The sequence below is a fragment of the Vicugna pacos genome, chromosome 20, assembly GCF_048564905.1.
Source record: "Vicugna pacos chromosome 20, VicPac4, whole genome shotgun sequence".
Lineage (NCBI taxonomy): Eukaryota > Metazoa > Chordata > Mammalia > Artiodactyla > Camelidae > Vicugna > Vicugna pacos.
Genome location: NC_133006.1, coordinates 22027241 through 22048680, shown reverse-complemented (window position 1 = coordinate 22048680; position 21440 = coordinate 22027241). Strand labels below are relative to the sequence as shown.

Sequence of the window (21440 nt, the reverse complement as noted above, 5' to 3'; positions counted from 1 at the left end):
ACCCCACTTGAGACACAAATACAATGAGAGGTTGAGAACAACGGGATGCAGGGAAACACAAACCAGGGCCTCCTTCTAAGGCTCTCCCTCCCCTAGCACGGCATCTTCTGGATCACGGTGGCTGCCCTGGTTCACGCTGCCCGACCCACCTGTCTTCTCCCCACTGGAGGCTTGTATGGCATGTATTGTGGCTCAGAAGTGAGGCTTTGGGGTCTGACAGACCTGGGTTGGAATGTGGGCTCTCTCATTCATTCATTCATTCATTCATTCATCTAGGACGGTGTATAGAATTTGTGGGGGCCCGATGAAAAATGAAAAAGTGAAGCTCCTTTTTAAAAAGTTATTAAGAATTTCAAGACTGTCACAGCAGAGCATTAAACCAAGTGTGGGGCCCTTCAGATCACACACCCATGAAGCCAACTCTGAGCGACTTCCACTTGATGGACAGACAGATAAGGGCCCTGATCCTGTGGGTTTTACATTTAAGTGGGAAGAGACAGGCAACAACCAAGTAAACACACAATATGATAATCATAATAGTGCTTTGTATGTATTCAGTCATATAATGATTGAACAAGATGATGTCCGATGTCTTGGGAGAAATCAAGACAGGATTCTGGGTCCACTGTGACTGGGGCAGGGCATGGGGTCTGGGTGGCCTGGAGGGGCTTGTGTTTGAGAGAAACCTGAGTCCCAGTGAGGACCAAGAATGACATCGAGGCAGAAAGGCAATAAAGGCAAAGGCCTTGGAAGCAGCCAACCTTGGAGGGGCTATTTAATCACTCTGAGCTTCAGTTCTTCATCTTAAAATGATAATTATAATGATCAATTTACATGTACTGAATATTAGATGTGTGCCACCACTGTTGCAAATGCCTTCATATTGACTCGTTTAGTCCTCACCATGGCTCTCAGAGAAAAGTACCACTATTGTCCCCATTTTACAGAGGTGGATACTGAGGCACAGAAAGGACAAGGACTTATCAAGTTCACCAGCGAGTAAGTGGCAGAACCTGGACTTAAACCCCAGCTGACTGGCTCCTCTTAGCCCTCCATCAGACACCTTGCAAGTGTCATCATTGCTAACTGTGTGTGTGGGGTGTTTCTGTACCAGGGGTTGAGGTAGAGGATGGGGTGCTCTAGGGTCTTCTGTGGCCTTGTTTTACCTACGCACCACCCCCCATCCCGGCCTGTGGGTGTTTGGAGCCAGAGTCTGGGCTCACTTGGCTTGTCAGTCACCCAGCATCATTCTGGGCACATTAATAGGCATCGCCTGGAATGTGGCTTGACAGTGCCAGCCCCTTGGGGAGTTGATGGCCATTTGAACACCCACCTGCCGGCTGTCACTCATTCCACACAAAATGCAGCCTCCCCTGGCTCCTTGGAAAGCCCCAGCAGGGCTGCACCTCCCAATCCATTTAGAATGGATATTTGGGCTTTGTGGAACCCTGCGAGCTCTTTATAGAAACAAGGTACCTCAGGGGGAGGAGAGAGGAGGGAGCAAGCACTGCTTCAGTTTCTCAAGTTATAATGATCCCAGTAATTGAGACACCGAATTGCACATTGAAATCGCTTGAAAGTAAAAATATCTTTTTGCATTGCTGGTGTTAATAATGTAAACATTAAAAACGAATTAAATACTTAACTGTATTGTGGGGCACAATTGCCTGATTTTTCTTCTTTAAACTTATTCAACCAGAGGAAATGATTGGCTGCAAGGCCCAGATATGTTACTGTAAAGAATGGGTCTGGCCTCGCACGGGAGGACTTAGCCATCGAATGCCCCCATATGAAGGTGAACTGGAAGGGTCACATGGTGGCAGTTTGCTGCCTTTTCCTGGAGGTGAGCTTGTTTTCAAGACACGTGGGTGTTTGAGGTATGCTGGGATAGGTGGGAGTCCTAAATTGCAGCCTCTATATCCAGACCCCCCAGCTCTGTTGAGATAGCTTGTCACCTTCACTCTGCTCTCTAGTCGATGTCACCTCAGAGAGGCCTTCCCTGGTCCCCATCACTTGTAGCCCCCATCACTTGTGATCCCCTTTTGCCTCAGAGCACTGGTCACTGTTTGACAGCCAGCCCTGGCGAACGGTAGTCTCTCACCAAATGAATCTGAAGAGAAGAGAAGATGTTAGAATAAACCCAGGTCTCCCCACCCACCAGTCCCCACCCTCTCTTTAGAGTCTGAGGAAGAAAGCTGAAGGGCAAATCAGGGGCAGGTAGATGTCTGGATTTCCTTCTTTGTTTAGCTCTCAAACTTCCTGTCCCATTTCGGGGCAGCTTAGTGACAGAGGGGAGATGTTCTGAGCAATGCATAGTGGAAAGGACCCAACCTGGGTGCAAGTCAGTCTACCTGGCTGGTGCCCAACTTGGTATCATCCCCGAGCTGCTTTTCTTCCTCGCTCCTCCCTCCCTCCTTTCTAATTCTTGGCACCCACGCTTTCATTTTTGTTCTTTGCCTTTTCTTCTGTTTTATGTTTTTGGCCCCAGAGGATGCAGATTTAAATCAAAAGTCAGAAGTTTAGATCATTTTGAAGAGCTGCTGATGAGTGGGCCTGCCTTGCCGTTTGTTTTATTAGACTGCTTCCTGCCCTTTCCAGCGTGGTCCAAAAGGCTCCATGCAGCTGGCAAGAGTGATGGGGCTGCCAGGGTGCTGCCCAGAGGCCCAGGGCTTCCTGATGACATTGCACTATGGAAAAGCTGTAATAACATTCTGCTTTTTAGCTTCCTCTTCAATCACACAGGGGACACCAGAGGGACAGAGGTGGGGCTGGCTGATTGTCTCCTAGGCTGCTCTTGTCCCTCGTCCCTAGTGGGGAGGGCAGGAACAGGTTACTCTTCCACATCACCTGTCTTGAGGACCAAGTTAGGGTTTCCTGTAGGACAGATAAGGAAACTGAGGAAAGGGAGATGCTAAACAAATCTGCCAGCATTCTGGGCACGCTCATGAGGACATGGCTTGGGGCAGGATCCGGATCAGAACCCTCAGCTCTGACACTGCTAGTCCCCTGCCGACCCCTCATGCCTGGCAGATTCTCTTTATGTCTCTGTTTCTCCTCCTTAAGTCAGGTATCAATTTGATGGAAGGATTACAGAGAAAAAAGGTTGCAGTGGAGACTGGCTAGGTTCTCATTAAACCCATTTCCTCTTCCTACAAACACAATTAAACTACATCTCATGCCCCCCACCCCCAGCATCTGTGTAGGGCCCCAGGACTGGCTCTTTCCCAGTCCCTTCTCCATCCTATCCAACCTTTAGGCCTGTGGTGGAAGATGGTGATGTCACAGATGGAAGAAGCCTGGTTCCCTGGATGACAGTGTGGGGCAGAGGCTCTCTGCCAACCAAAAGGGATTGAAATATTAAGCTATAGATGTTTGGGGATGGTTTGCAAACAGTTAGCCTACCCTGACTAATACCTGGATGTTTCTCAGTTCAAAAAAGAAGAGAGCTCCCCAGTCTGGGTAAGGGAGGCCAGCCAGAGGCTCTTACAATGTCTCAGGCAAGAGTGAGCAGCAGAGGTGGAAGGTTCAGAGGTCCTTTCTAGTTCTCATGTTCTGGGGTTTCTCCATTTCCATCTTAATCTTCCTCTGTGCCCCTATACATCATCCTGTGGCCAATACAGACTGCTTGCTGTTCTCTGAGCAGAATGCCTGCTTGTCTCTCCTTTCCCTGGAACACCTGCCCCTTCTTTATCACCTTTCAGACCTGCCTCCTTTTCTAGGCACAGCTCAAACATCACCTCCATGATCACCCCGTGTGCCACTGCTCTGAGTTCTCACTGCCTCTGCTTTCCTGAGTAGTGCTCTGCACAGCTCAGCAAATGGCCCCCAGTTCCTGCTGAAGCACCCGTGATATTTTCACACGAGGGTCTTCACTCTCACATCAAGTCAAAAGGTTCCTAAGGATAACGTCACCATCCTCACACTTCCTGGCTTCCTACACAAGCCCTGGCGCTGTGCTGTATGCACTGGGCACTTGGAAAATATCTGTTGGATGGATGAATGGAAGGGAGGAAGGGAGGGAAGAAGGGAGGGAGGAAGGAAGGAAGGAAGGAAGGAAAGAAGGAAGGAAGGAAGAATGAAATCACAAACAAATGAATGAGCCACTTGGCCAGATTTCCAAGGGTCTCCACCCTCTGGGCTCACTCCATTTCTCTTCCCTTCATTTCTGCTCCCAGCCACAAAAACCCAACTCTGAATGGGTTGGTCTGTCCACAGACTCATGAGCCTGCTTGACTTTTCCCTCCCTCCACTCCCCACCCGCCACCAATGCCCCAGCCCCTTTCCACCACTGTCACCCTTTGGGGCCCAGATGAAGTCTCACCTCCTCCAACTGTTTCCAGCATGACTCTGCTCTCAGCTAACACATCCAACTTTGTTATAGGATCGATTGTCTGCAGATTGTCACACAGATTAATCCACTGTATCACTAGGTACTGTCCTGCGTGGTTTGCTGTCAGTTCATTTGTGTTATTCTTACTTCCTCAACTAGAATCTAAGCTCCCAAGAGCTAGATCTTCCATAGCACTTAGCAGAGAGATCAGCTGCGCAGGACAGGGATACACTTGCAGATTGCTGGATATCTAAGGCTCCCTCGCCCCTTTGGACATCTTTAAGTTAACTCAGTTTGGAGAGCAAAAACATACACACCTGTCACCTTCTCTTCTCTCCATACCTTTCTGTTCTTATCCTTTTGCCCAAATTGGCAATAACTGAGTGCTAAATCGGCAAAGCCTTGCATGAACAGTCCAAACCACAGTTACCTCTCTGAGTCCAGAAGTAGAGTAAGAACAGCCTAAAACACTACCCAACTTTGTCCCTTGCAACAGACTGCACTTCCATTGATGACACCTTCAAGACGAGGTGGGAATCATTCTGGCTGGGCCTCAGGTGCTTTGCAGAGGAGGAAGAAGCCCTCCTGCGAAGGGCACCAGGGGATAAAGGAGTAGCCAAGAGGTGGGGCACCAGGTGAGCAGGAAGAAGGAGCCAGCCTCAGAGAGCAGTTGTGGCATAGTCAGTGACGCAGGTGGCCGGTTCTGAGAGACTTAGATTCCAGCTGACATTCCCACCTTGTCCTTAGCAGGTCCTGCAGCACCCAAGGCTGAGAATGGGGACAGGAATCCGCAGCTAAGCTGGAGAGCTTTGGATTTGGTTGATGTGGTACCAGGTTCTCAAGCAAGGAAGTGGCCCAGAAAAAGCAGTATTTATGGCTCCATTTTGTCATTAGCAAACATTTCATTTTTGGCTGACTTCCTTTTGCCGTTATGCTTTGACTCAATTCTCCCACCACGGACGCAGAGCATACATACCAATCACATCTTTACCTCAGCCAAACTTAATTAGGCAAGTTAACTTGCTTTGAAATACATATTACATATCCTAAAATTAAACAAACTTAAAAAAAATTATCTGGGGGGGAGGGTATAGCTCAAGTGGTAGTGTGCATGCTTAGCATGCATGAGGTCCTGGGTTCAATTCCCAGTACCTCCATTAAAATAAATAAGGAAATAAATAAACCTAATTATCTCCCCTCCCAGAAAAATAAATTTTGAAAAATTAAAAAAAATTTATCCAGGCCACTCTTTCCTCCTATTGGTGTGGATTTTGCAAAGTTGATTTTAATTAGTCATGAGAATACAGAAATTACTTCTCTTTGCATTGTGTAAGCTTCACATGAAAGGACCACTTGCTTCTTAAATCTGGGCCTGCCTTGTGATACATGCAGACATTTTATTAGCCACCATTTCCCACCCGGGTTCCTCAAAGGATTGCAGGAAATTGTTGAACTTTTCTTGCTGTATATACTCTGGCCACCCATGAACTAGAACTACCATATAATGTGATGATCAGAATAAACAAACAGAAAGAGTAACAAGGCACACCAAATAATCACTGGTGACCTCAGCAATTTTGTTAACAAATTTATTTCCCTAATTGGGTAACGTATCTCAGTGCTTGACTCAAGGGCTTTGTAATAGGTTTCCACAGCGCAGAAGAAGGAATTAATTGGAACCGTTTGCTCTCTGTTCCGTATTGATGCCTGTCCACCCATCTTGTAAACATTGCGCCTGGTCTCCTCGGTCCTCCAGGCTCCTCTCTTCTGACCCCCCCCCATTAAATAAATAGTAGCGGAGAGTATAATTTCCCATCAGTGGCTCTTTTGTATACGAGGTCCACCCCCACCAGAAGCTGCATTTCCGGGTCAGAGTTGTTTTGTGGTCAGAATCTGGCAGAATCATCACTTCCCATAGGATCTGCCTCTCCAAGGGGAAAACATGGAGACGCTGAGGTCTTGGTTGGCCAGTGCTGTGTCTAGGGTTGACCTTGCCCATTCAGAATCCAGGTCCAGAGCTGGGGTGATGGGCAGGTCTCTCCCACTTCATCCTGCCCACCTCCAATGTCTCTGACGAAGGTAAGAGACATTGTCAGCTCTGTCTGCCCTGGGAGTAGGCAGCTCCAGCAAGCAGGAAAACCATAAACTGGGGAACACACTCTCCAGGCTTTTTCAAGTAAGGTTTTTTTGGCCTCACAGCTCATGAGGACTGCAGCATGACAACAAGAAAGCATCTTTAAATGCAAATACTCCAGAATCTCACTGTAATGCTGGCCTCTAACTCCTGCTGCACCCCTCCCATGTACTTAGCAGGGCACCGTTTCATACTGACTGTCCAAGCAACGATGACTCGCATTAGTGCAAGATGCCGGGGTACATAGAATTACCTCTGGTTTCTTAGCAGCTGTTAATATAGCCTGCCATATGTAGAGATGGCTTTTGAACATAGCTATAATTACTCCAAAGACATCTCTAGGGTATCGAGACCTCCCTAGCTACCAATAGGTCCCCTTTGAGAGCTATACTCCAGAAAAATCTAGATGGGCCCAACAAGTCTCATTCTCCCTCTTAAATATCCTGCAGGATCTGGATGAGGTTTTCCAGGCCAAAAATATAGCCCGGATCTGGTCCCTCGTAGGTGGTGTGTTCATTCCAGGAGCCTTTGTAGGTCGTGTGGGCAAAGTCGATCATCCGGATGTCAACTTTGACGACTCCTCCAGCATTGCTGCCGTGGGTCGTCTGCGAAGTCTCCGGTGGCTCCTGCCCATCATAGCTGATGAGGAGAGAGCTGGAGTAGAACCGGTAGGAACTCTGGCTCCTAATGACCGAGAGGAGGGCCCGGAGCTGGCGCTGGATGGGCTCCAGCAGCTCCGTCCGGAGGCGGGTTCCGTTGTGCAGGAACTGATGGAGGGTTTGTCTGAAACCCTCCACTGACAGTTTTCTTCCATAGTACTTGTCTTTGCAGAGAAAGTGCTTCTTATCAGTTTGATAAACCTTACATTAAAAAGAAGACAGAAATGTGAAGAACTGCAAACTTAAAAAAAAATCGCATCTGCTACAGTGGCAGCATCACAAGCTAATATATATACAGATTTTTTGAGAAGCAGGGCAAGAATGGTTGCAATGAATGGAAAGATGATCGTTCATCAAGCACTGGTGTAACTTTTTAAAATTGCTTTCTGTGCAAGCCTTTAATAGGAATCCAAGGTCTAAAGATCCTTCACCCTGTAGAGGTGACCCTCCACCCACGAGGAAAAGGTTTGGATCTCCTTTCTTGTGAATTTCCAATGTCAACCTCCAAATCGTGATTTAAAGCCTGGCTTCCAGCCCTCTTCAATTCAAATATTAGCAAACCCAAGCGAGAAAGCTTTAGTAGGAGTCTGAAATCACAGCCAATGGCCTTGGAAAGCCAACTAGATTCAATTTTCCCCAGCAAAGTTTATAAAGTCCCTTCTCTGCAGATACTAAGGAAACCATATCAGCTCTGGGGATAGAGTGGGGGTGAGTTGTTTGAAGATGAAAAGACAGGCTGGATCAGGTGTGGATGGAGTTTTCAGGCAGCCAGTGCAGCTCAGTGGAGCCTGGATGGAGCAGGGAGGGCTCAAAGCAGTTCTGTGGGGCTGGGTGGCTCCTCTCCTTGGCACCAGCTCCCCTCCCCTCCCCTCCCTTGTCATGTCTTGGCCACCAGAAGGGAGCAGATGGAGGAGAGATGCTGATGGGGGGACAGTGGCAGCCGCTCCCATTTTATTCAGATGGCATGGGCATCGGCAGAGGTTGAATGGAGGCCAGCGGCTGGCATGCCCAGAATGTGAGTTGGCATACCTCTGCCTGGCACACCTGGAAAGGGCTGCCCGTATCTGGTCAAGACAGTTTCTCAGGTCTCCCCTGCCTTTGAATTACATGACATGTTAACAGAAAACCAGAGATGAAAGAATTCGAAAGATACAATAGACCTGGTATTGCCTTTGGAGGACTGGAGACTGGCTGCTAAATTAGCCATCATAAACACATGACAGGCATCACTTCCTAAATAAATCAGATCAATTTCAGGAGGTTTGAGGTCCAGAGAAAGATTCCATTTGCACCACAAATCATCACACTCCATTCTCTTGAGGACTGCATTCCAAGCCTTCCAAGGGACATCTGTGTAACAAATTTATAGACTCAACTTCCAGCTTCAAATGGTGGCAGTTTCAATTAAAGAAAGCTATAACATTTACCGTCAAATCGGTGTCTGGTTTTTGCTTTGAATAGATAGACTCTCAGAGTGAACGAGTAGAGAAAGTTTATTTCCTCCTGTTCCCCTGCTGCCCCAGCCTTAAGCTACATCAGAGCAGCAAAAAATGAGGCTTGGAGTCTGAGCAATAAAAAATTAACCATACCTTTGCTGGGCTTAGCGGGTTACGACCTTCCCACTTTGTGAACCAGAGCAAGTAGCAAGAAGAAGCAGTAAAGGCGTAGTAAGAAGAGGGAATGTCTAATAAGGATTCAAAGAGCAGACTGCCTCACGGCATCTGAGAAGGAGAAGGCTCAGCTTCATCGTTCAAGAGAATGAGGAATCCACGGAGCACACAGAGAAGCTTTCCCTCGGTTCTCTCCCCAGCCCTGCTCACACACTGTCATCAAAGCTCTGCTCTCAATATTGGTAGGACCTACATGGCCACTATGGAAAGTTCCAGCTACCAGAGTTAAAAAATGGTGGGGTTTTGAGGGGGAGGGTATAGCTCAGTGGTAATGTGTGTGCTTAGCATGCACAAGGTCCTGTGTTCAGTCCCCAGTACCTCCATATAAATAAACAAGTAAATAAAAACCTAATTACCTCCTCACCCATCAAAAAGGTATGTGTGTGTGGTTTTTTTTAATGGAGGCACTGGGGATTGAACCCATGACCTTGTGCATGCTAAGCATGCCCTCTACCACTGAGCTACATCCTCCTCTCTAAATGGTGGGTTTTGACACTACTATCCTACAAGGTGCTCTTTAAAAAACCCAGTGTGTCCTAGACCAGGATTCGCATTTCCTTGGTGAAAGAGGAGCCTGGCTGCCTCCTCTGTTGCTCTTGCAAAGTGAAGAGCCCTACAGGGGCAGGGCAGCGGTGTCTGGATGGGAGACATCCTTGTCCCTAGGGGACATGCTGGGATGCTCAGCCCCTCAGCAGGCCCTCTGCCACCTACCTGCATGCCGCAGATACGCATGCCCAGGCAGGCCGAGGTGCTCTGAGCACACTTCCTCATGTGCCGGGCCTTCTTCTCCTCTGACACATCATCCCCGTGCTGCCGGGTCCCCATCTTCAGGTCCAGGATGCAGGGATGCTTGTACTGTGACACTACATTTTCCAGCAACAAGAACCCTGGTCACACTACGTTAAGGAAGGCTCCAAGGACATAAAGGCCCCTGCTCACCAGCGGCAGTTCGCAGGCCTCAGAAGCTGGCTGGAGATTCCCTCCTCTGAGCCCCATCCCTCCACTCCTGTGTCTCTCATTACAGACCAGTCTGTCCTCACTATTAAGAATTCAAGGTATTAACTTTGCAGGCTGCTTTAATAAGTCCATTTACTTAGGGGGAGTTTACAAGTATGTGAGCTTCTTTTCCTTTTCGCTCTAAGGTTGGAATTTAAATGCAGGCGTGAAATCCCTGGCAGGCCATGCTCAATTTACATTTTATGGTAGAAAATCATAAGGCTAAAACCTCGACTCACTGAATGGGCCAGTACCTTTCGGGAGACGTGGGTTGATATTAGCTTCAGAGATGAGTTGCAGGAATATTAATTTCAGAGGAGTAATTATCCTGCAAAAGCTTCTTAGGGATTCAGGCTGTGGATGTATCTTAGTAAATATTACGAAACAGGCCACCGGTTTTGCGGGAAGGAGTCCAGTGGTGATAAAGGGGGCATTTCAAGCCTGAATTTGCTGAATATGTGCAGCCTTAGGGGGATGGGGGAGTGCCTCTCCTAAGGGTCCACCCCACAGGCATCTTCCTAAGAGAGAAAACACATACCCTTCTCACCCACCAACTCCATGAGAAGACGGCTGTGGGGAGAATTGGGAGGGGTGAAAGGGAGGTTGGGGTGCAAGGACCCACCCTTTGAGCAACCCCACTGCCCCCACCCAGTGCGGCAGTCATCATTCCCATCTGCCCACAGAGACCCCCAGCCCAACCCATCCGTACTGCCCAGGAGGCAGAGACATGATCAGTGGCCCAAGTAGGGGTACTGTGTTCAGCTTAATTCTCAGTCTGACTCTCCCAGCGGCTAATTTTTCTTTCTGGAGAGACCTGGTTTCTTTTAGGACCCAGGTTTGAGGGCTTGTGCCTCCCATTCTCCGGCCCTTCAGTCTCTCCCCTCACCCCTCCCTTGGCCCTGCGTGTGTGTCTCCCCTTCCCACCCCACCCGCATTTGTCTCTGCCGTGCCCCTGGCAGCACCGTGTATGGTGGGCGGCAGAGTGGGCGAGGATACGGTGCCGCTTGTTCTCTGGGTACTCAGTGCACAGGCGGCTCAGGTGGGCCTGGTGGCAGTGCAGGCCCCACGGGTTAAAGCTTCTCTTCTCGGCCTGGTTGCCTTTAGCATCTTCCATCAGGGAGGGCACTTGGGCCTCGAGGTGGAGTTCAGACCTCAGGAGCTTCGTGGCTGGGCTGCGGGCCAGGGGAGCACACGACAGTCAGGGCACTTGTGACTGACTGGGCTCTCCGGGGCTGGACGCTGATGTGGACTGTTCCTGGCTACTGTCCTGCAGAGCCTCCCAGTGCCCTTCCTGCCCCACTCAGTCGCACCAGGTCAGTCCATGCTGCCGGCCTCCAGGGGTCTCTCTAAACTCACAGAGCATGTCACCTCCTCAGGGGACTGAGGCGGTTTAAATTCACTTGTAAGTGATCTGGGTTATTAACTCCCTACAGAAGAAAACACTGTATGGAGGCAGAGACCCTGCCTGGAACCAGAAGACTGAAGGTTTTAGGCTGTTCCTGTGTCGTTATCTCCTGGAGACCTCAAATGCCATCGGGTGAGAATCATGGATCCTTGGTCCACCCTCTCCCCTGCCCTCTTGGCATCTTGGCTTCCCCGTCTGTGACATGGCGATAATGTTCTCCACTTCCTGACACCAAGCCAGGAGGCTTAATTAGATCTGCAATACTCCTTGGGGAAGGGAGGCGCTTTCATTGTATTAGCTCCCTTTTGTTTCCCATAAATGTTTAAAAAATCCCCAGGGATGGTTTTCACCTGAGAAAGGTCAGCTAACACTAACAGAGTTTTTGGAGACCTCTCCAAGGACCTCGGGTGCCCTGAGCTGCCTGTGTCTCCAGGGCCCCCCCGAGCACTGCGTTGACCTCTCTCCTCGTCCTGTCCCTACCTCTAAGGAAAGATGATTTCCGAGAGACATTAGCCACACTTTTCCTTTATGTCAACTATTCTGGGGCTTCTGCTCTGCACATTCTCCCCCCAAGAGACCCTTCATGGTCTCAGTGAAACAGGTATTTAATTAAACAAACCTATACCGAATGCCTACTCTGTATAGGATGCTGTGTGTGCATCCACTTCTGAGATGAAAAGCATCGAAATCCTCCCTCTAAAAATGGCACGAAAGAAAACGCCTTCCTTTCTTTGGCCACACTGGTTATTCTAGACAGAGCCTTCATCTGAGTTTCTCATTTTTTTGGCTCCAGCCCTCATGGGGAAATGTCGACCTGGGCACAGTGGGAGCAGGGCCCTGCTAGGGACAATCTGCCTGGTTTCTGCCATCCTGTCAGGTGGCCCCCTTACCTCTCGTTGAGCGAGTGTGCCAGCTGCGTGTGCTGCCACTGGGCGAGGGTGAGGGCGCCGCCGCCTCCTCCGGTCTTTTGGAGAGTCTGCAATATTGCCACGGCCGCTGACTCCGTGGAGACCTTGAAGGGCCCCCGATTCTCCTTCAGTGGGTTGGCGACCAGGCTGAGATGGCCTCGGCTGTCTTTCCGGAGGTGGACGGTGATGGTGCCTGCAGAGCACGTGGGCAGGGGGAAGGGTTGAGAGACCAGATGGCACTTACCTGAGTGAGTGCAATGGCCGATGGCCTTTTGAATTGTACTCTAATGACACTGGTCAACCTCCCCTCTTCTCTGACTCCTCTCTCAAGAGCTCTGGGGACTGGCCTGAACCCAATGCTGTTCCAGAATGAGCCCAGAGCCATGGAGCCTGCAGAAAATGGCCTTGGGCTGATCTTGGCACAGGCTCTGCTTTGTTGCATTTTTTTCTGCCCCTTCACGCTTTAAACAAAGCAGCATGTACATTTTATTCTCACATTCCGGTTCCTCTGTGCACAGTCACACCTTCTAGTCATACCACAGCATGCCGCCTGGGCCCAACCTTGGGGCATCCGAGCTGGTCCTCTGCAAAGAGGGCCTCCACCTCTGGGTGGCAGTGAAAAAGTCAGGGGCCCGTCCCTCCTCCCCCGTGCCCTCTGCCTCCTTCATCACCCTTTCCCTCCCCTCCATTTCTCTTTATCTGACCAGCTTCTTCCAGGAAGCCTTCCTCAAACAGCCTCGTGGGGCTCCAGTTGCCCCTTCTTTCATCCTCCCCCATCTCTGACTTTCACACTGACATGCCCTGTTTCCTTTGGTTGGACGCTCGACACAAGAAGATTATTGACAGAACGTGGTTCTGTGATAGAAAACAGGAGACTCGTGAGATTTCTCCAACTGACAGTACCTCCTCACCCCCGGTGTTTGTGATCAGGGCCTGACCTCTAACTTCAGGTGTGGGCTGACAGTGAAGGGTGTGAGCACACCCATTGAATGGATGCGCTAACCAAGCCTCTCCTCTGGGACATTGGCCAGGTAGGGTCAGTAGCTCTGGCCTGTACATTCATGGCTCTGCAGTCACCCGCTTTGTACTTCTCGCTCTGGTGGCAGAGTCCAGGCCTCCCTCTGTGGGGTTTGGCATCCAATGGGTGCCCAGCCTCGCCAGAGTCCTGGGGAAGATGGACGATACACTCGGTCGTGCACAGGAGATGGCCACACAGATGGTTTTGCGAGAACCAGGTCTCTAGAGTCCTTGGTTCCCTGCCCTTCCTGCAGTGGATGGCGGGGAGGATCCTCTCTTTGCTCCTTCTACCAACCCACTCTCCACTCGTCTCCACCCTGCTTTGTGCCTGAGGGGCTGACTCTATGACTGCACCAATGGCTTCTTGCTGGCCGGTTTGGCCAATGAGGGACATTGGCAGGTGCCGGGGTGGGGGGAAGGGGGAAGAGAAAGGTTGGGGCTGTTATCCCTCTGGTTTCCTCCCTGCTGCAGTGTGGCTCTCTTGGCTGCCTCACCAACTCCTGTTGTTCCTTTAATCCTCGTGCACTTCTGCAAATAGCCCCTTTAAAAATTCTCTTTATTTAATCCCCTTTGCACGTACCACTCATTTCCCTCTGGGACCCTGACAGAGTGGGAGTGTTGCATGTGACCACGTCCTCCCAGGTGTTTATTTCCTCCCCCCGCCCCTTGGTTACTTCAGCGTAAGTGGTCATTTCTGCTGAACCAGCAGTCAAGGCAGCTGATTCGTCTTCATGTGTCCCTGCCCGGCTCTCCTGGGCTGCTCAGAGCAGACACTCACTCTCAGGGTTGCTCTATAATTCAGCAAGTTGCTCTCCAGACCCATCTGTGCCTAGCTCAGCGGTCTCCCTGGGCCAGCCCTGTCATCTCAGGTTCCCAGTGTCTTAGTTCTGCAGCCTCAGAGTGACCTTCCATTCCCTCCAGCTCCTTAAAAAACTCTGCTCTTTCTCAGCTCATCCCAGGTCCCAATGTCCCGTGAAGTAATGATGATGCTAATGATAACTGCGTACTTGAATCTGGCATTCTGTAGTTTACCTGGACACCTGCAGGCATCCCTAGACCGAGCCCACAGAGCTGTTCTGCTCACAAGAGCAGAGGGCTGACTGCAGGTCGGTGAAATAAGTACATAGTAATAACCACTGCCTGGTCTTTTACACCTACTGTACACCAGCGTTATGTGTGTTTTGTTTATTGCTAAGTTATAGCAAGCCTGCAGGCTGCTTGACTGTGGTCACTGAGGCCCAGAGAGATTGAATAACTCGCCCAAGGTCACACAGTTGGTAAAGGGTGGAGCTCTGAGAAGGCCACGCCTGACCTAGATATGGGAGACAGATCAAGTTGTCACATGGAACTTTATCGGGAGACACTGGTGTCATCATGTTATGTTTACCCGTGTGTGGATGAGGAACACTCCTGCTGTGTCTCCGGTCACATTTGTCCTGGTCATTCTGTTACGTGGGAGCAAACAGAGAAGCCATGGTGCCACCACCTCGTGAGAGGGCCATCAGTGCAGAGGACTGGGAGTGCTAAGGAGCCCAAGGACATGCTATTATATTTCCAGCCTTGATTCCTTGGCGGGAGGGTGGCTCTGCTGGTTCCGGGGAGGAGGACTGACCTGGGAACCACTCCCAGGCCCCAGAGCCGCCCTCCCACCCCATGTTCAAGAAGTGAGGGGAGCTTGCTGGGCTCTGTGCTTGTCCTTGGGGAGTTCGGAGCCTCTTGGCTGCCTGGGGAGCCAGGAAGGTATGCCGGCCAAGGGCAAAGCCCTTTCGGATCTTGTGGAGTTCAAGTTACCATCCGGCGGCCCCTTGGCCTTTCCTATCTGTGATGCTATGGTGACAGGCCTACCAGAAACCACAGTCCTGGGGAGCCCTGGGCCCAGGAGGCCTCCCTGGAGGGACAGGAAATGCGACCTTCACCTGCTTCTCTGGGCTCCAGCTCTTGTCTGATCTCATCCATTCTGAGTGTCTAAATAGGTGGAGGCTAGCAGAGGTGCAAATAACCCAAAACCAATAAAATCCAAAAGTCATTCCTATTTCTCATTTTGTCAGAGCTACCCAGCCAGACTCCGTGTCCCTGCCCTCTAGCTCCGTCTCCCGTGTGCCTCTGCCTGGCTGTCTCCATCTATCTGTCTTCCCTCCCTCTCTCACAGCCCTCCCAGCTCAGCCAAGCCCTTCCCTGTGAAAGCTGGGACCACAGCACATAGCAGTCTTGCAGGTAATCTCCAGCTGCCTGCCAATGACAGGAGCAGCATTGTCAGTGGAATCTGGGCTCCTTGGGACCTGGATTGTTCTTTAAGTCAAGAGCCACACTGGCCCTGGCCTGGCTGCCAGCTTCCCTGTGTGTCTGTGAGGACTAGGCCTCCTAACACTCTGTTGCCCCTGCTTGGCCAGGAAAGTGGGGGACCCAGCCAGAGCACCCATCTGCCTGCTCACCAGCCCTCCCCAGGCACCCTGACTTGTGACCACGTCTGCTGGGCAGACAAGAGTGCTCACTGCCGTGCCCAGAACATCCCAGCAATTTCGATTTGGCCGAGCAGCTTCCGTGAATATTCTGTCATGTATTTATTTTTAAACTCATGAGAACATTTATTCAACGCGTCTGTAATACGAATCTGGCTTATCCATTAACCAACTAGACCTAGGAGTATGTCCTTACTCACCCAAAGCTGACAGGCAGCCTGGGGGGCAGAGGAACACAGCCCCAAGGGGCTGTCATGCCCAGGGAGCCCAGCGAAAGGTCCAGGGCAAGCTGCTGGCACAGGAAGGCCGTCCTTGGGGATGATGCTCCTGCCCAGCACTCCGATGCCATCCCTGTGCAGGGTGAGAAGGGAGTAGGTGTGCTCCGTGGCGTGAGGCCTTCTGGGCTGCCCCTAACAGAAAGAAAAGGGGAAACCCCTGTGGTAGCCTTATGGGCGTTTGAGTCCCTCTGATCTGAGGTCACTAGCTGAATGACTCTGGACAAGAAACCTCCCCTCCCTCATTGGGCTGGATGACCCCTGAGCACTGGCATCTGAGGAGCCTGCCTCTTTAGTGACAGTCACTGGTGGAGTGGGCCTGGGGAGCCCAGAGCCCACATTCAGGAGCCAGACCTTGGAGCTTTGAATCCTGGTTCTGCCTTTCACTGGCTGTGTGGCCTGAGGCAAGTCAGGTAAACTCTCTGTGCCTCAGTTTCCTCATCTATGAAATGTACCTTCCTCAGAGAGTTGTTGTTAGGACTAGATGTGAGTTAGTTAGTCCACGGAAATTACTTGCAGTATGTTTGGTACTGAGTGAACACCAGGTAAGGGCTGGTTGATACTACTTTTCTTCTCAGGCGAAACAAGAAGCCTGCACAGCCTGAGGCCATTTCCCATCCCAAACCTGACCACAGCCACCTGCCCCAGGTGTCTAAGACCCTAAGGGCCCAGTTCTCAGCCTTTTCCTAGTGTCTCCTTAGATGTGTGTTTCCTCGGGTGGCGCCTGGACACTGGCACCATGTGGGTTGTGTTCTGGCCAGTGAGTGAATCAGCATTTCTGCATCTTTGAAACGTCATGTTTGGGTGTCGCAGCAGCCCATGGGTGCTGCTTCACTGTCATCCTCAGCTGGGCTGTGTGGTCTCACCTGAGGGATGTCATGTGGTTCCCTGACTCAGCTCCTCCCAACTTGTTTGCAGACACAAACTCTCCTGAGTGAAGCCCCAAGGCAGAGACTGATACACGAAGTGATGACAAATTAATCTATCAAGTTAGCGGGGCCCCAGGGCAAGCGGTACCTGGATGGACCCAGCCTGAAGGGGGAAGCAGGGCAGAGGAGGGGTCTGGGCAGAAGACCAGTGCCCAAATCCATCCAGAGGGGTGCCGTTCTGATGCTGCAGAGGAATGGCACATGCAGGCAGGGAGCAGGGAGGGCACCAGATTGGGGTCCTGGAGACCGACCAGCCTCTTTCACTTCCCTGCTCTGCCTTTGGCTGCCCTGGCAGTCTGTCTCAGCTCCAGAGCTGTGTCAAACCATCATGAAATGCTGCGGGCACAGGCTACCCCACCCAAGATCCCACCACCCTTTTGCTGGCTTGAGTTCAGTTGTGAAAGGACAGATGTTAATTCCAGTGGGTGCTCTGACAAGACAGGCAGTGACCCACAGCTAATGGACAACACCAGCCTGAGGCCCCAGAGGAGGCCTGCACAGGCTGTACACCAGCCATCCCCCCCGTCTCTCACTGGTCTTATCTCAGACTCTCAGGACCTAAGCAATGCCCAGGGCTCAAGGCCTTGGCCTTCCCTCAGTGGGTCTCAAACTGGAGCATACTGAATACAGATTCTTGGGCCCTGACCCCAGAGATTCTGATTCACAGGTCTGGGATGGGGCCTGGGAATCTGCATTCACACACACAAACACACAGACACACACACACATCAATGATTATGATAAAGTTGGTTGATCCCAGATCATACTTTTCTTTTTGAGGGGGGTAGGTAATTAGGGTTATTTATTTATTTATGTAATGAAGGCACTGAGGGTTGGACCCAGGACCTCGTGTGTGCTAAGCCTATGCTCTACCACAGAGCTATAACCTCCCCCAATCCCAGAGCATACTTTGAGAAACACTGATGTAGATCTGCCTCACCCTTCCCACTGAAATGCAGGTAAGTTTTTAACTGACTTTTTGGGATATTATCATCACCTTCACTACAGACATCATTTGGACTATGAGGGCAGAAGCTTGCAGTCGTAAGTTCTAAAATCCTTTAAAAGAGGTCTTTTCTCTGAGCAGTCATCCCTTTGCGGGGCTGGCAGCTGGCAGAGTCATGCCCTGAGCTCAGTGAACCTCACTGACCAAAGGCTGGATGTGGACAAAATGACCTGCCCCATGGATGCTTGCTGGCCGCCCTGAGTGCCCCTGCCCAGAGACCCACAAACGGCAGCTCTCCCCATCCAGATTTCCCTCCCAGAACCCACTCTGGGCTCAGATCCAGAACACACACTGCTCTAAGCACCATTTCCCCAGCTACGCCAGGATGGCAGATCATGCCCCAGCTTTGCCCCAAACACAGACTGTTCCAGCTCCTCTGTGCCCCATCCCAGACCTGAGGCTCCTGCCACCCATCTGGCTCTCCAGAGTGAGGTGAAGGAAGCTTCCTTATGTTCTGTGTTTACCAACCAGAGTAGCGGGACCCAGCCATGACACTCCCAAAGTGCAGACCAGAGGTCCCATCAGGGTGGGATGGGGCTGGGGGATTACTTTATCCCATTCTCAATTCCTTGAAGCCTGATGGCTTGAGCTAACTGATAGGGACACCAAATGGCATTACACTCCAGGTCTGGAGGCTTGAAGAATGCAGAGAAAGTGGGGCAGTGAAGGCCGGCTGGGCTGCAGGAGAGGGGCAGGTCTCCATGGCAACCCTGAAACACACTGTGTTGCTGGAGGAAGTGGTGGGCGCGTGTGGGCCAGCTGGGTCCAGGGTTGGGGCACGGAGCACGGCTGGCTGCCCGGACACTCACTTACCTTTGTACTGTGGCGTGAAGCGCTTCATGGCAAGCGGCAGGGACTCGTAGAACCTCTGCTCCCGGGAGATGAGGGGCTTGCACACCGTGTGCTCGTCGTACTTCATCAGGCTCAGGTGCCCCCCAACCTGGTGCAGGAAGGGCTCCAGCGGCACGCCCACCCTGGCATCCCCAGCGTCCACGCTGTCCTGCACAACCATGCCTCAACACGGGGAGGGGTGCCTCGGAAATCCACAAGAGGAGGGCCTGAGGTCGCGGTAGCAGCTCCTGGACAGACGGCTAGCCTGTCAGCAGTCCTCGACTTTCTCCTTCTTGGCCTTTATCGCTGTCATAGCACAAGTGTCTTCCTGGCCAAGGACTCTTGGCAGGGGCCCCTGGAAAGCAGAAGCGGAAGGGGAAAGGATGTGAGGGAGCTGGGGGCTAGGGGGCGGTGGGAGCTTTTGGAAGGACCCACAGTCCCCAGCCTGGACCCACAGGTAGTTAAACAAGACTGTAAATAGGCATCGATTACTTCTGGAATAATCTGTTACAAGCAACTGGTAACAGTTATTGCCTCTGGGGAACAGGGCTGAGAGGGAGACTTTTCACTAAATACTATTTTGTATCTTTTGAATTTAAATTTTAAAACATTAAAACAATACACAAAACTATAAGCCTTCAGAGTGTAGTGCGTATGTCTGAAGGTCTTGTGTCACACTGCCTGCCTGCCTTTGGGAACTGATCCCAGGCCCAACAAGAAGAGAGCAGAACCCCTGCTGTTGGGGTTCTCGCCTCTTTGCAGGGGGTGGAGGGGTACAGGAATGCTTGATTATTATCTAGCATATATACATCCTGCGCACCATCATGGCTCCACAATTGCTGTGTGACTTGGGGAAGTTACTAAACCTCTCTGGGGCCCAGTTTCCCCATCTATAAACAGGATAATAATGATACCCACCTCACAGAGTTAGGGACAGAACTGAGATTAAAAGTCCATGAGAGGGTTAGCTCAGTGCCCAGAGATAAGCACTCAATAAATGTGATTTACCATGATTATTTCTAGCATTATCGCAGTGGTGGTCATATTTCCCTAACAGTTGTGGGAAGACTGGATTTGTCACCACCGCTTGCAAATGAGAGAAACAGGGCCTGTGATGGTTTGATGGCTTGCTGGGGCCCACCACAGGGTTCCTTGCCTCTCGGCCTGGTCCCCCAACACCTGCGTGCCTGTCACCCTCTCTAAGGGCCAGCTTGTCAGACCTCAGGCAAACGCTGGAACTCTGGGCTGGAAACACAGCCCCTAAAGACATCCTGACTTTGTCTCAGGAGAGTGCCAAGGAGACACTGCAATGGGGGCCTTATTCTTCCTGTTTGAGAGGACATTCTCACAGCAGTGCCCGTCTCCACAGAGTTATTAATACTCTCTCCTCTGCTGGACTCCCGGCCGAGGATGCAACCAGGCTGGGCAGTGCTGGCCATGATTAACCCTCTATTGCCCTTCAGTCCAGACCATGGGCATGGCTGGCTGGCTCCACGCACAGTGGTACCTATCAATTTGTTCAGGACCCCAATTCAGAGAAGCTCCTACCACCAACCTGGACCTCCAGCACCAAGTGGCATTGAAAGCCACAGTCTGGCCCATTCATTCCCCTCCACAGTACTCTCCTGAACTGGCTATGTTTGGCAGGCCACAGAGCACCCCTTTAGGAAGAGGAAGAGGGTGTCTTCTGTCCAGTGTGCACATTTGCTTTGCCAGATGCCTGGCTGGAGTGTGTCTGGGGGAGGTTGGGGTTGCTGGGTGAGGCCTTGGGGTGGGAGGACTGAGGCCTGATGGCCGGGGGCTGTGCCTGAGACAACAGCCTAGGTCTCTCCCAGCCCTCCTCTGAGACTGCACAGAGGTGACCCCTAATTGGGACCCACCCCCAGGAGCTGAAGAAAGAAGGAGGAGGCATTTAGATGCCAAGGGAAATCGAGAACTGGCCCAGGGACGAGTTGATATCTTCAGTCTGGTTATCAGATAAGATAGCACAGTTGCTTGGCCAACCCAATCCGACTCGTAGACTCAGCCAAGGCAAGAAAGATGAAGACAGAGAACGCTGCAGTAGCCCGCTACCTCCCCTCTCGCCAAACTCACTGTGTGTCGGCCTCTGCCAGCTGACCTGTCCCCAAGGAGAGGGAGGCAGAGGCACTTCTGGTAAGCAGAGGGACAGCCAGGTTGTAAAGTTCATTTATAGCCACTCCCGGAAGGAGCCTAGGCCCTGGCCCTCACACCAGCTCCCCAGGGCCTGGTGCCAACCAGGCCTGGCCTCACCTTTGCTAGCCCAGCTCTGCTGACAAGTCCAGGCGGGGTCCCAGGCAGGCCCTCATGCTGCCTTGCTGGGCAGTCCACCACCCTTCTTTCCCTACCCCACCTTCTCCCCAAGGAGCTCTAAGGACATGGATGTCACCTCACAGTGGTGGCATGGGGAGGAAATAGCAATAAATGGTGACAAACACACTGTGTTGCTGTGTGCCAGGCAATGTACTCTACCTGTTGAAGCCTCACAACTGCCCTGTGGTGTAATTAGTATTATCAACTCCATTTTACAGTTGAAGAAAATGAGGCACAGAGAGGTTAAGTAACTTGCCTGTGTGCACCCAGCTACTATGGGGAAAGCAGAGATTTGGATCCAGGCACACTAGCCCAGAGCACGCTTACCCACCATGCTGCGGAGAGGCTGAGGGCTGCTGTTTGTCTAATTCAAGAGTCAGGAAATTGAGCCCCAAGGAGGCTGCGATTTGGCCAAAGTCACCAGCAAGTTACTGGCTATGGCTGTGCTGGGACAGGGACCCAGGTTTTCTCGTCCCCCAGGCCTGATATC

General features: G+C 51.4%; 1 protein-coding gene across 1 annotated transcript; it reads right to left on the bottom strand.

The window, feature by feature from the left end:
- Window positions 1-6898: 6898 nt before the first annotated feature.
- IP6K3 (inositol hexakisphosphate kinase 3) lies at window positions 6899-18800 on the bottom strand. The gene is made up of 5 exons (XM_006202106.4): window positions 18602-18800; window positions 12085-12295; window positions 10786-10961; window positions 9505-9680; window positions 6899-7324 (listed from the first exon to the last, which is right to left on the bottom strand). The coding sequence occupies exons 1-5, from the start codon at window positions 18798-18800 to the stop codon at window positions 6899-6901; spliced, it is 1188 nt and encodes a 395-aa protein (XP_006202168.3).
- Between the last annotated feature and the right edge of the window lie 2640 nt (window positions 18801-21440).

Excerpts from the sequence above, each read along its gene's own strand:
- IP6K3 (XM_006202106.4), bottom strand. The coding sequence starts at position 18,800 with ATGGTTGTGCAGGACAGCGTGGACGCTGGGGATGCCAGGGTGGGCGTG. Across the intron at positions 12,296-18,601 it reads CTTCACGCCACAGTACAAAG|GCACCATCACCGTCCACCTC; the intron begins GTAAGTGAGTGT and ends CGTGCTCTGCAG. Across the intron at positions 10,962-12,084 it reads GCACACTCGCTCAACGAGAG|CCCAGCCACGAAGCTCCTGA; the intron begins GTAAGGGGGCCA and ends CCTGGCCCGCAG.